Source organism: Choristoneura fumiferana, chromosome 13 (assembly GCF_025370935.1).
Source record: "Choristoneura fumiferana chromosome 13, NRCan_CFum_1, whole genome shotgun sequence".
Taxonomy (NCBI): Eukaryota; Metazoa; Arthropoda; class Insecta; order Lepidoptera; family Tortricidae; genus Choristoneura; species Choristoneura fumiferana.
The window spans coordinates 12862927-12877274 of NC_133484.1; the positions used below are offsets into that span (position 1 = coordinate 12862927).

At 38.8% G+C, this 14348-nt stretch overlaps 1 protein-coding gene across 2 annotated transcripts in view; it reads left to right on the top strand.

Annotated features, from left to right (window-relative positions):
- The window catches only part of LOC141434086 (homeotic protein ultrabithorax), a 152575-nt gene that overhangs the window by 102427 nt on the left and 35800 nt on the right, over positions 1–14348 (top strand). For both annotated transcript variants that reach the window (XM_074096371.1, XM_074096372.1), the window contains one exon: positions 11027–12180. In XM_074096371.1, the coding sequence (XP_073952472.1) occupies positions 11027–11322 (296 nt within the window). In that variant the 3' untranslated portion in view covers positions 11323–12180. The remainder of the gene's footprint in view (positions 1–11026; positions 12181–14348) is intronic.

Genomic DNA, 14348 nt, shown 5'->3' on the forward strand with positions numbered 1-14348 from the left:
ATTTCTCGACTTGAATGAAATACGTTTATAAATACGCAAATTGTAGGCACACAAATTAAATAATAATGAATAATATAAACCCCTATTGCGACTTTAGTCTTGTACTGTTTAATTTAATTTATATTACAGCTAAGAGCTTTAATTTACGTTGCACTATAAAACGGCAATTCCCTTTTCCGCAACAACGGTATTCAAAACGTTTAATTACCAACTTCATCAGTCTATTTAAGTAAACAAAAGACACAAGGAACTAAGTCCTGAATGAAACTGCTACAGCCATCGTCTACGTTGAATTCAGACTGCAAATCTGGAATATTTATTTCGAATGCCAGCAAAATCTCGGCGCATCCTTGCCTTGGCTCAGCTACGAAACTTACAGTTAAGCTTAATGCACATAGGATTTAAGTTGAAGCCACGAATGCTTTCATATAAACTAGCGGGATGAATCTCAAGTAGATACGTCAAAATAACCTTTGAAATATCTACGAGAATTTCCAATTTTGGGCGTAGGTAGTTAATTGACAATGAAAAGGTATTCAATACTGACAACAAATTTAATTTGTAATCGAATAAGTTACATAGGTTTATTATATGATATATGACAAAATTATTAATTGAGGACATTAAATTGCTTCTTTCATTACACTTTAGCACTCGGCACATCTCAATGTAAATCCTTGGGAAAGAAATATTATAATGTTTTGACACACTTGAATCTACTCGTGACCATGACCACTGCAATGTGGTTGAAACGTCGAGGTAATCAGTATTTATTTTTAGCGTGATAAGTCCCGGTTGTGTTAATAATTAAGAAATATACTGAGCGGCAAAAAAATCTGGCCCTCAAATGTACCTTATTATAGTAATAGGTAATTTTTGTGTGAATGGAGAGTGGGCCAAATTTTGTGCCGCTGAGTATACTATTTATTTATTATTTTGCTTCACAAAAGCTAGCACTACTTACACTTTTTTTTCTCTTGTATTCGAGCCCTTAGCTTCGTCTGAGATTTAAGTCGGTCGTCAGACAGTGTGGCGCTGTGGTTTCTTTGCCTAAGTCTGGCTTAACTCAGCCAGCGCCGCCCAACTCGGTTGCTGAATACCAACTTTCCAGGTGACTTACCCGCTTTTGTATCTTTAGATTTTTCGGAAACGGCTTCAAAGTTTAGAGGAGGATTTGGAACGGTTAACTTTGTTTATCTAGGCGCTGTATTAGTGGAGTTCATTGTTGTTATAATTAGGCTGAAGATGTATTGTGCATGCGTCTTATTTTACGGAATTGGATAAGGTTGAAAGGATCTTGCTTGAACGAGATGGACGGATTACCTAGTTAAAGTCGTGGGTTCATGGTGGATGCAAGCCGCTTCCAACCGAGGCAGGTGGAGGCCTATGGGGGAATAGGCCTAATAGGCGTCCAGCAGTGGATATCCTACGGATGTTATGATGATGATGATGAAGATCTTCTTTGAGATTCTTTACTCTATTTTACATAAACATTTGAAAAACAAAACTAAGTTGGTAAAGCATAAGACGTGGAGGTCAAAAAGCTTCCCATGCAGCCTACTTCCTACTACAAGGTACTTAAAGCAAAGCCAAAAAAAAGGAACTGTGGTAACGTTAGGGAAGTTTGATCGAAATATGGCGACTCACAAGCAGAGGATCGTCGGTTCAAATCTGGGCCTAGTGGCCTTGAGACTAACCTTTAACCTCTGAGGTTTTCGAAATCCATGTATGAAATTACATTTTTATTACCACGTGCTTTACGGTGAAAGAAAACATTGTGACAACTCACTAACTACACAACTACACAAACCCGCGAAGATTTCTAATCCGCACTGGGCCCACGTGGGAATCTACGGCCAAAGCCTTCTCACTCAGGAAGCCTGAGCCCAGCAGTGGGTCGTTTATGGCTGAAATGATGATAAATTATAAAAAAAGGTGTCCTTAATCTATTACATTGACCAATCAAACACCAAACAAGTCGACACGTGGAACTCTGACTGTCAATCTCAATAATTTCTATGGATTGATCTTCCATAACTGAATGTCAATGCGTCATAAAATACGCGTAAATGGTTAATACGATAGATTCTAGTGTCAATAGCTAGCTGTTTGCGGCCGGTTTGTATTATGAAGTGGGCTTAAAGGCCCATCAATTTAATGAAACCCCCGCGTAGTAGTACTCCACGATTTTATTTCAACTGGTAGTTTATTACACCTATTGAAGCGATTGGTACGGTTAGCATATTCGCCTCTTATTCTGAGATCTGGTCTAGGTAAATCCATCCATCAAGCATGTCACACTCTTTTTGACCATTTTTAGCCGAAACCGCTTGACCTTATACCTATACTATAAATAAGGGGTTAAAAAAAGTATCGTCATTTCACATAATAATGCATTAAAGCTAGAAACAAACTGACGACGGAGGCAGAGCGGTGCGGCGCGATGCGGAAGGGGTACCGGTTGTAATATTCGAGCTAAAATACCGCGCCACGCTTATTTCCCGCGCGGTATTCTGTGTGGCCTCTTTCATGTTAGCTCGAAGATTACAACCGGTACCGCCTCCGCGCCGCACCGGCCCGCCACCGCTCTGTGTGTTTCAAGCTTAAGACCACAATTTTACAAAATGTCAACTAGGTATAGTTCCGGAAATTTAAATTTTTAACTACTGCTGAGGTTTTCATGGTAAGCGTTGCGACAACTTTGCTTTCATTACTTCGTCGCCAGTCATAACTTACGTTTATCCCTTTCTAACTAGTCTAGAGTAAATGTGACGAACGTAAGAATCAAAAAATACGGCAATATAATGCGGTTTAGTTTGCTGCCAGTACTGTCTACAGATGCTCCGTAATAATATGAAATTGCGCACGATTGCGATCGGTGCGGTATGATTTGCCCTTATGTAACTAAGACAAATCGCAAATTGTCGACTCGACAGGCTTTTAGTCGGCCGTGAAATTGTGGAAAGCGATGTATTGAATGCGCTCGCGCTGGTTGTTTGAAATCAAGTTATTTTTTTGAACGTGAGAGAAAAATAGGCATAATAAAACTTAAAAGCAATATTCTACCTACCCACTTAAATGGCGTCGAATCGATTTATCTGTCACATAAATCATGCTTATAAATTAAATATAACAATAAAAATACAAAATGTTTTGGCTAAAAACGTCAAAATATAAATTTATATCTTCAAATAATGCTACGGACTTCATAATATTATTTTACACCTCTGGAACAATACGTCAATTTTTCAAAAACTGCCGTGTTATAAACCATATTTTTTGCTACCGGTCACTTTTTCATAGACAAAGGGAGTGTTTCCTTAAATGGCATGACAATGGAGGTGCTTTTATCATAACTACAAGGTATTATGTGCACGCATGAGATTCATATAGTTCTTAATTTAGTAGAGACAAGAGTATAGTAACGCGAACGTGGAGAAAGCGGCGGCCATATTTCAAAGTTTGACAGCTACAAGTTCCGAGCAATATGGCGACCGCGCCACCCAATGAGGACCTGCCGCGTCACACGGTGCGCTCCGTTCCTAACTTAGATACATTAATCACGCCTGATTTATCGGGGAAGGAGTGACACATTTTATATTCTATTTTCGAAAACTCTTGGGAGTTTTTCAAAATGTACGGCTCGAGATACGCGACAGCTGCATCTTGTTAGCGTTTCAGCTTTGTGTCGAAATTATTTGCGTGAATGGATTCATGCCCCGCATCCGTGTTCTAAATATAGTTGTCTTTGTTGTTTGAAAATTGCACGAATCATAATTATTTGCATCATTTGATATTGACGTTTGATTTATTGATGCTTTCAATTAGATATATTCATCGTGATCTTATTATGGATGCGTTTGGTCGGCTGCATCGGAAGCGCTAAGTCTTTTAAAGTTAAGCAGGCATCTGCTGCCTAAATTTATTTTTAAAGGGCGGCCGTCCCCTTCAAAAGAAGTCCGAGGCTTCCACGTGTCACATCCGTCAGGGTTTGGTGTAATCCGAACGCCGTCCAATTCTTATTGAATTAACCCTGATCTATGGCTTGATATTGAACCAATATATCGAGAAGTGGCATTATATGGCAGCGAATATTGTCTGAGGGTACATATGCAATTTAGTAGAGCGGGCGTTTTAAAATTTAATAAAAATATAATTTGGCTATAAAATGGCCGATCCCTCGAAATCACAAAAATACGCCTGCGTGGAACTTAAGGCTCATAAACATACATAAGTCGGTAACTTAAAATGAAATCGGACTGCACGGCATATTCACCGTAACCGCCAAAATATATAAGGTCATGTAATTATACCCTTGCAACATTAACAGGAGCTCTCTTTATTTCGACATGTTTATCAGGATGCTGATCTGGAAAATGATGAGATGTACCACTTTTATCGTTTTTTTTTTAAGACAGTCTCCATGCCAAGAGGAAATTTGCGTGTTTGCATTTCAAATATTAGTCTCCGTGCAGTGCCTTGTCTTTGATGAAGACGGACCCATTTCCACGCTGTCTTACTTCTGAGCCCAGCAGTTTATCTATTAACTACTTAAACTAAAATAAAGCTAGGTTACTATATTTACACTACTGCCCTGCCCCCACTGCGGGTGGGTCCTGTTTTCAATCCCATCGAATTTGTTACACTGCCTATCGACGGAGGTTATTGAAAGCTAAATTTAATTACAATTTAATTGAATTACCTACGATACTGCCTAGATACGCATCTAACTGCTTATAGCAGCAGCAGCAGCAGGTAGCAGTTATAGCTTTATACTGCATTATAATAAAAGGTACACGTATCTATTGCTTGCGTAGTTTAAATTAAAACATTTCTTACAAGTTAGCTACATTAAATATAGGCTGGGATGATGCACTATTTCACGCTGAAACAGTTTTAAACAAATGTGGATGAAATTTGGTACAATTTTGGTACATAACCTGAATTAACACAGAATGCTTTTCAAACAACAAAAATCATAGTTCCCACCAGATACGAAGTCGCGGGCAACAGTAAGTCGAAATAAAGAACTTACTTTACCTGACACTTTGCTGTTACCTTTTTTTCGGTCAATAAAAATAATACTGATAAATTAAATCATTAATGACATTAACCTTGTACTTTTTGCGGTAATAATGGAAATATCGATTAAATCATTGATGGTTCTTCTTCATTGCCAGCTCTCGCAAAATAATTTAAGAACCATTATTAAACCATCCCTGATAGTCCGTTGAGTCTTGCGTCATTTTCAACCTTTCAGTCAATTAAGAGTACGTAAGAGTAAGGCTAATGTATTATTCATATTACGTTTTTGAGATAACAAGCGGGCTCTTAAGTCGATACACATCTAGTGGACTGATTGGGAGTCCGCACGGTCGAGCGAGCTCTATTAATACTACATCGCTGTGTATGTCGTGACTTCCGTGTATCTGCTAGCTGAAATATTTGTAAAATAAATGAATTCTAATTCTTATAATCTTAGGTCCTGAAAAACGGTTTTTAGCCAGTAAAATAATATGTAGTATTAACATGAAAGATCTTGTGAAATTATTATATTCTTTTTCATAGCTGTCTAGCTTGCCGGGACATTTAAGAGAAACCGCAGCTTAGAATTTTATTAGATCTTGGCTGCAGTTGGATTTATACCAAAAGATATTCGATGTTTGAAATTAATTCAGTGCAAAAATACAGTTACCTATAGGATATAACAACCAACGGATTACCATAGGTAGGTAGATGACAACGTCTCATACGCTCCGCGATCGATTTTAATAACTCCGCGATTGGTACCACAATTCAAGTGAGCATTTAAATATTAATTCAGCTATAGATATAAGAAACCGGCAGCGAATGCCGCTATAGCAACACGTTTTAAGCGATCCAGAGACCACCCAGGTTGTAGGTCTCTATAGATATAAATCTATATGCCCGTGTGTATATGCCCCTACATGAAATTCTCACCGGATTGTCCTACCAGAATGTTTTCATGCCAATTTTGTAATTTGCGATTTCGCGTTACCAATTTGAGTGATTATGTGCGTTCAGCCGGTTGGACGAATATGTTATAAGGTAAATTGTGCCCGAAAGAGGCAGCGATTATTTGAGCTCGTTGCACGATGAGATGATAATTTCGCCGATTTTTTTTTAACATAAGAATCTTGTCCGGTCTCTGATGACAGTGATTTTGGAAATTTATGTAGTGATGTCGTGTGTAAATATAATTTTACTCGGTATATAACATTATCTGCGGTGTAATTTGTCATATGAAAGACCCTACGGCCCAGATAGGTGTTTCTTGAGGAAAAAATAATTATAAGGTAAAAAGACAATTTTGTAATTTTAAATAGATATTTAGCAAAACATGTAGGGCCTGTTTCACCACTTGTCGACTAACTTTAAGTGTCAGATAAAAGTAATGCCGTCTTTGTTTATTCGGAAGTTAGTCGACAAGTGGTGAAACAGGCCCGTGAGTTATTTATTTTCTACTTGTCGATTTAGGTTACAGCGACTGCTAAACTATTGGACGAAAGGCACGGTTGTTCGCTCTTTCATGTCTCTTATAGTCTTAGATGGTGCAATAGCCAGTTTTATACGAAAACACGTAGCACGTAAATGTCTATAACAGAAAGAGATAGATAGTGTTTGGATAATATTACTAAGGTAAATACCGTTCAAATAGTATCACAAATAACTATGTGTACGCTGTACGACTTCTATGTAAAACCAGATACATAATATACCTCTAGAGAAAATTATAGACATGCGTTAGATATTATATAATTTATGTAATGCGCAGACTGTCTGGCCGGGTCCTAGACACATTTAGTGCCTAGTCGAGCATGTTCGAACACATAGTGTTATCTTAATTTGTCTCATTAGACTCGGCTCGCAAATATCTACTTTACATAATTTTATCGAAGAAAATTGTGCGCGTGGGTATATTTGTCGACGTGATCAGTTTTAATGAAGCCCTTCCATTGAAATATGCAAAAGCGACAATTGCTCTGATCTCCCGCAACGCAACCTACGCGTCTTAGATTATTCTAATCAACCCAACCTCAGAAGCGTATGAATAAAAGGTTTATCAGTTACAATTTTGCCATTAAAAAACGCTAACGATGTGAATAACCACTTCCATAGTTGTCAAACGTCCCGCACCACGTGTTCACGGCGTTGTAAAAAGAAGAGTTATGGCCCTCGAAAGCCGCCGATCCACTAAAACAACAGTTGTAAATCACGTGGAAAAGTTTTACGAATTAGGAACAATTAAAACGTTGAAGCAAACAACAGTTGTTGCGAATGTCCCCCGCAATCGCGGGACCATTGAGAATTACTGCCGGTTTACAAGCTATAGATCTTAGTCCAAAATTCTTTACGAGTAATATAACTTGGGCGAAATGCGCAATCCTTTTGTCGCCGGGGACCGGGCACACGGGGTGTCGGACAAGTTTCTTTTATTTCGTGACACGTGTTTCAGAACGGGTTGGGCCGTGACACTTGTTCGAGGGAATCCTGGGAACGAGGCTGCTTGATTTCCGTGAAAACGGTACTACTTTTTATATTTTTAGTACTTTTTTACTTGGGTTTTTTGATGTCCTTGAATCGACTGTACAACTCTTTAAATACTCTGTGTAGAATCAACACACAAAGATGTGTTTATTTTGTCGTTACTTAACAGGCTACAAATCGAAGTCTGAGTGAAGATCTGTATCTTATTTACTCATAAACATGGATTTATTCTTTTACCGATATGACAGATATTAAGCAACTCCAAAATATATGAATAAGGGAGTACTTACGTAAGCATTACGGTACCGTATCAAAACGTAACAGGAATCGTTAAGCGACGTCACAATCTGCTACCCCAACAATATGGATGCCGTTACGGCATCGAAGCAAACATGAAGCAGATGATATTTCCAGATTTGTTCCTTACGGAAACATTTGCCGTCATTATATACCTATTAAGGCTTTTTGTAGTGACGCTACACGTTTTTTTGCTAGGTCACAGAACCGCCTTCGTTCTTAATGAAGCCATTTACGTCATGTTTATTACTTTTATGGCGTACTTTGGATTTTGAGATGAATTTACAAGGCGCAAATTGACACCGGAATCGTGGTCGCTCTAATTAGTGGAACATGTGGTGCTCAGTTCTGTTTTTGCATGTCTTTTTTTGTCCTCTTAGCGGCCATTTTGTAGTGCTTTTATGATATGCTACCGTTTTTGAGTCAAGTGGGTAGTTAAGCGACACGCTTTAAGTCCGCAAATCTCGTTTAAAACTTCACTTTCAAAAGGGTGTTTCAGTATTGATTTTCTCCGGTTCAAGTTTGAAAAAACCTTCATATAAATTACATTAAGTCCCTAAGCAAGAGGAAAGAAACCCTGCTGCAATTTACGTGGTACCCGGAGGCTTTTACGGCTCAGCCAATTAGCGTCACTCAATTAGCCACTAGTAGCCCAATGAATTTTTGTTAATTATTAAAAAGGTAGCACTTAACTCTGGAAGGCCTCTGCTCGTAAATAGAAATAAATTATGTATACCTAGGCAACAAATCTTTCGAGGCGGGAAATAAAATACGATCTGGATATTTTATACTGAATTTCTTAGGTACGACGATATTTTCATGTAGTGGGGTACCTACTTTAGATCCAAAAATAAGAGCAGTGTAAATTTTCCACTCATTTTTAGAAATTCCGATTCCTAAGTATATACTGAAGAATTTAGACTTTCGGCTCTGTACTTTTTAAAAGGAATTTTGAAGAGATGGGGTAGCTCATAGCTGAAAGAATATACAAATTTTCCATTCTCACGATTCTCCATATACGCTATGCCAACTTAAGATTAAAGATTAGCTTTGCCGCGTCTGTCCAATACAATACAATCCCAAACCTTTATTTCCAAGCCGTTAGAGAGCAAAATCGGAAGTCATTTTTCATTTACATACTTGAGATAATTAAGCCATTAAATCGGTAACCCTTTTACTGTGAGAAGATTGCTTCGGGTTCGATTCCGGATGGTTTATTTTTGTATCATTTTCGTACCGGGGCAATGTGCTGTCTGAGTGCTTGACTCTATGAGTGGTTTTATTTCATCCATATGCTCCATATTAACAAAATATATAAAACAAGAAACATGCTTCACTTTATACCTATGTTTATAATTCTTAAGAATATTACAAATGCGAAAGTGAGTGTTTATTTGTTTGTTTGTTAAGATTTCACGCTTAAAGTACATAGGATAATTTTTATCTCAGAAAATTCTATAGTTCCCGCTTATACACGATAAACGAATTATTCGCAGACGAAGTCGCGGACAACAGCTAGTTTTTTCATAAAACATTCCACGTAGTTCACTACATCCAAAAGAAAAAAAAACAGATTTATATTCATAGGAAGTGCATCGAGTAAATATTTGATATGATCTATTTTAGCGGCAGTTATTCCTTAGATACCCAAGAGAAGGGTGCATAGAAAAGATATCCGAGATTGAATAATAAATAAAGGAATTTATTCTACGCAGCACCGATAGATATGGCACGATTTTAATTAACTTTCGCGAGTACATAACCTGTTATCTTTTATGTAAAACAAAAAAGTGGTGCGCCCAGCGTGCGTCCAGGCTGTAGGTACGCTTAAGAGCACGCAATCCTACAGCATGCAATGAAATCTTTTTGGTACATAATCAAGACGCCTCGGGTTTTGTCGCAGGGCTACCACTTTAGCAGTCAGAATATACCTACTTCAGATTTACTTAAAATAGTGATTTAGTACAGTCACCTGCATTCATATCTGCCACAGCGGAGCGTGCAAAAATATCTGACACTTCCTAGGTACTGGCTCTAGAAGTAGAGTCGTATATCGTCACTACTTTAAAAAAAACTCGTATCTCAAAGTAGATATTTTTTCTGAGTGGACCTTATGAACATTACTTCAAGGTTCAATTTTGTTGACATAATGATTTTAGTTAAGAGATTTTTTCAAAGTAGTGACGATATATCACATATTTAGCACGGCTTGTTGTGTCAGATATTGGTGCTGCTGACTGTACCTATGATTCTTTAGATTTGAACTTTCTTCTAGGAAAAATACATCCTTACTTTTCAACCGCCTTATACTTAAAAGGAGTGTCTCAATTTGACTATACAGGTATTTTTATGCGTGTTACCTCGGATTTTTTATCTAGTTGAACCGATTTTGATGACTCTTCTTTTAATTTTGAAAGCTGGTCATGTATGCCCAATTAAATTTGACCAAATCTGACCATAGATACTAGTTTTCGAGTTACCTTTTGGTAATAATACGAGCAGTTGACATTAAGCTACTGTACCTAACTTAGATTAGTTCCACTGAAAAGTGAGTTTTTTTTTAAAAAAAAACATAACTGACTCCGAAAAAAGAAGAAATAATTTGCTTTAAAAAATACACTACTTGTCGTGAAGACTATTTGCGGATAATGTAGAATCTTTTAGTTGTAGCAACCCTGGTCGTGGTCAAATTTTCGCGAGGCCCGGCTATTGGCCTCTACTTATCATGTCCGCGATCGAGTTCTCCGTACGCGATTCAATAGGCATTCAAGTACAGGGTGGGTCGGTAATGATTCATTATGGTTTCACGATTTTTGGCACTGCACCGCAGCCACAACGGCGGGGTATTCGAGAACATTTCCAAGGTAGCTCCGAAGAAGCAATAAATGCTATCGATCGATGCGTTTTAATGTAGATACTTTATACAGCGAGATTTATGTTCGTCCTACGCTTGCTTATGTTTCTTAATCAAGCCGGTATCTGCGGTCGTTTGGCGGCGCGTAAAAGGAACGACCGGCCCGTTTATCAATATCGACGTTTGAACGAAATGAAGCTGTCGTCACCGCCAATTGTAACGTCGTTTGCTGCGCGACAGCAGTCCCATTCAGCGTCCAGGCATTCCCCGTTGCGCTATAAGGCGGCACAGCCCGAACATCTCAGAAACCTTTGGATCAAAAATAAACAACTGAGTATTTATAAAGTGTTGTTTTCTTTGTTTCAGGCGCGAACGGCCTCAGAAGGCGAGGCAGACAGACCTACACGAGATATCAAACGCTAGAATTAGAGAAGGAGTTCCACACGAATCACTACCTCACGCGGAGGAGACGCATAGAAATGGCGCACGCACTCTGCCTAACGGAGCGACAGATCAAAATATGGTTCCAGAATCGAAGGATGAAGTTAAAGAAAGAGATTCAGGCTATAAAAGAGCTGAATGAACAGGAAAAGCAGGCGCAAGCGCAGAAGGCGGCGGCGGCGGCGGCGGCGGCCGCGGCGCAGGGCCATCCCGAGCACTAGGGCGCCCGGGCCGCCGCCGCAGCCCCCGTGATAAACCCACTACCGCAGTCCGCCGAACACTCCCTAGCTTTGTGTTTTGTAAATTGTTTGTAATTATTTTCGTTATCTACGTAAGTGTTGTTCGGTTGTTGTGATTATTTTTTATTAGTTATTATAATAGACGCAATGTTTTTCTAATTGATTGAGGGAACAATAAACGGTTAAATGCTAGACTAGAAACGGGTCGTATTATTTTTTTGTTTCGGGTTTTTGTTTTTGTTGATTTTTTTGTAATTAAAATATTTTAATTCGCGCTACCGTCGAAGATGTTTGCGTATGGAAACCAGTGCAATTTGTAGAAATCTCTTCCGTGTAAAATAGTGTAGGTGTATCGTAGTGCGGTCGTCGCTGCGACGCTAGCGCCCGCTCGGCAGAGGCGGCGAGACGAACTATATTATATTGTACAAATATGCCTACCAAAGAGACTCGGTCTCGTACCCTAAAGCTAAGTAAGAAAGAGTCGTAAGTTAAATTAATTACCTACCCGCTATCGTGTCGTGTCGTGTCGCGTCGTGACGGACTCGTGTGTGACAGTATCTCCGCGCCATGTACCCTTCAATACTCTCGCATAAGTATAGTGTAACGTGATCGTGTTCCTGCAGTTTCAACAGTCGGTGAAATTAAACAAATTGCCATAAATATAAGTAGGTATTATTTAGCCAGTAGCGGTGTAAATAGTTAGGGTTACGTCTTAAATAATGGAAGTGAGCGGGTCGCGATGCGCCGGCGCCGCGGAATGAGCAGAAAAAGCTACGGAGAGAGTGCAGGGAGGCGAGCGGCGGGGGGCGGGACGCGGCCGGCCACCGAACAGGACCCTAGGTGAGTTTTTGTCAAAGTCCGCGACATTATTTATCGAGTGGAGACTGTTGCGAAAAACTGACTCGTCGCCGTCACCAGCCGACGCCCGACGCCATTTTTGAAATCGCCCAAGGGTGACTTCTTTGGTATAGCTGTTTTGCAATGTTTTAATTTACCGAACTCGTCTTGAAGGGCCTTTGATGTTTCCCGACTGTCTCCTCTTTATCAAACTGTGTAAAATGCCTGATGCCTATCTTACCAATCCAAGTAATATCTCGTGGTTATAAACATTGAAACATCGCTGTATAAAAACTAGGTACTCTGGCATTTCGCACGTTTTTAATGTGTACTGTGTTTTGTGATATCTAGGAGTACCTATCTAACAATTTGAACCAGTCAAATAACCATTAGTTATAGTTGAAAAAAAATGGAACGAAACCAGTCACGCATCGACGAGACCTATAGTTATATCTCAGGCATGCATAATGACTTCATTGACTATATTCTTCGACGGCCGGTGGGAAGGTCTATTAATTAAGCTGACTATAGTATAGTCCGTTTCATCGCTTTCCGAATAAGGCGACCGAAGAGTCAAACGCTAAAAACTGAATTCCACGATACGCGCTCGCGGTACGGTCAGCAAAAGAAAAATACAAATGCCTCTTGCTCTATTTGGTTCGGCATCGCTGTTGAAAAATGCTGAATAGCATTATGCGTACGCGTCAACTCGTTAAATTAGGATTTAAAACTGATTCCGTTGCGTAAAAACTAGATTGTGCCGCGGTTAAAGAAACTTTTGATACAGATTATGTTATAGCGACAGATTATTTTATGGGGTAGTTTGCAAAGTATTGACATCTTGTTTTGTTGAGACGTGCTTGTAGTGAACAATTTAATTGGGAAAACGGTGATGGATTGTAAGGATATTGGCTAGGGCTACAGCATAGATGTCGCTAGTGTCGCTGCTTAAGTGACTAAATAAGAAAACAAACAAGCTGATTAGCTGAGATATTTCTGGTTTTTCTATGCATCTATATTTCAGTTTGTATTTTCGATAAGGATACTGCAGTGCGTAGGGACTTTTCTGCCCGTTCAATTAAATATTATCTGCTTTGTACTAAAATAGGGATGTTTGAAATAAATTATTTACTACCTTTTGACCAACGATCTCTACACACTCACACATTCACACACTCAGATCACGCATTACTATTTATAACAGATATTTTTAAGTAAATACAAAAATTAAAGCCAAAAAACCGAACCGACCCGATTGAACATTTGAATGCCCGGCCTAAGGTTTATTTTGCTATCCCTTCATTACGAGTCGGCCATCTTTTCGGTCCTCGACCTGCGCCCGCGTCTGCCAATTCGACGATAGCAGGTAATTATTTGGCCGATACGAAAAATTATTGGTTGCTCTGATACCGATGTATCGCGAGAGGTGAATTTTTAAACGACTCAATTTTAGTGAGGTATTGCGTGCCGATCCGAAGTTTTGGTCTTGTTTTATATTACTAAACATGCTAATATAATAACGTTTTAATACTGAAATGATATGAATACGAAAAAAAAGAGTACCTACAACCTGTTTTTATTGTTTGTAAAGAACTTTATTCTACACAACTGCTTATGGTAAAGTCATTTATTTTATATTCTCGTGACAGTATGCAAACATTTAAAAAAATACATCTCTTTGTTTTTTAATGACGCTCTACATTTAAGAGCATTAGGTACTTTAAGTACCTAATTAAGTTTTACAGAGAAGTCATCTGAGATGACTGAACCGTAATATAGGTACCTTACAGATATTAAATATATTGACCCGGATAACTCACGTCTTAAATCGAGTTTAGTTGAGTTTATTGCAAATCTTTACGGAGAGATATGGCAAAATAAGGTACCTTACAGATTTATAAAAAATATTTTTGCATAGAGTTCTATGTATTTGAATTTCAGACCATTCATTTTGAGGCTTAGTATGACGTGTAGATAGATAGTTTTATGTACAACTATTCTCATACTATGCATATTGCAGTATGGAAGGACTGAAAGCCAGCGACTGTAGTACCAAGACTAATGGCTACAAGCGAGCCATGTTTCTCACTTAATTATAACATACCGAGGTGCAAATGTTCAAGAAACAGATGCTCCAGTAAAAACTTGAAGCTACCCTTTATTCGACCGCT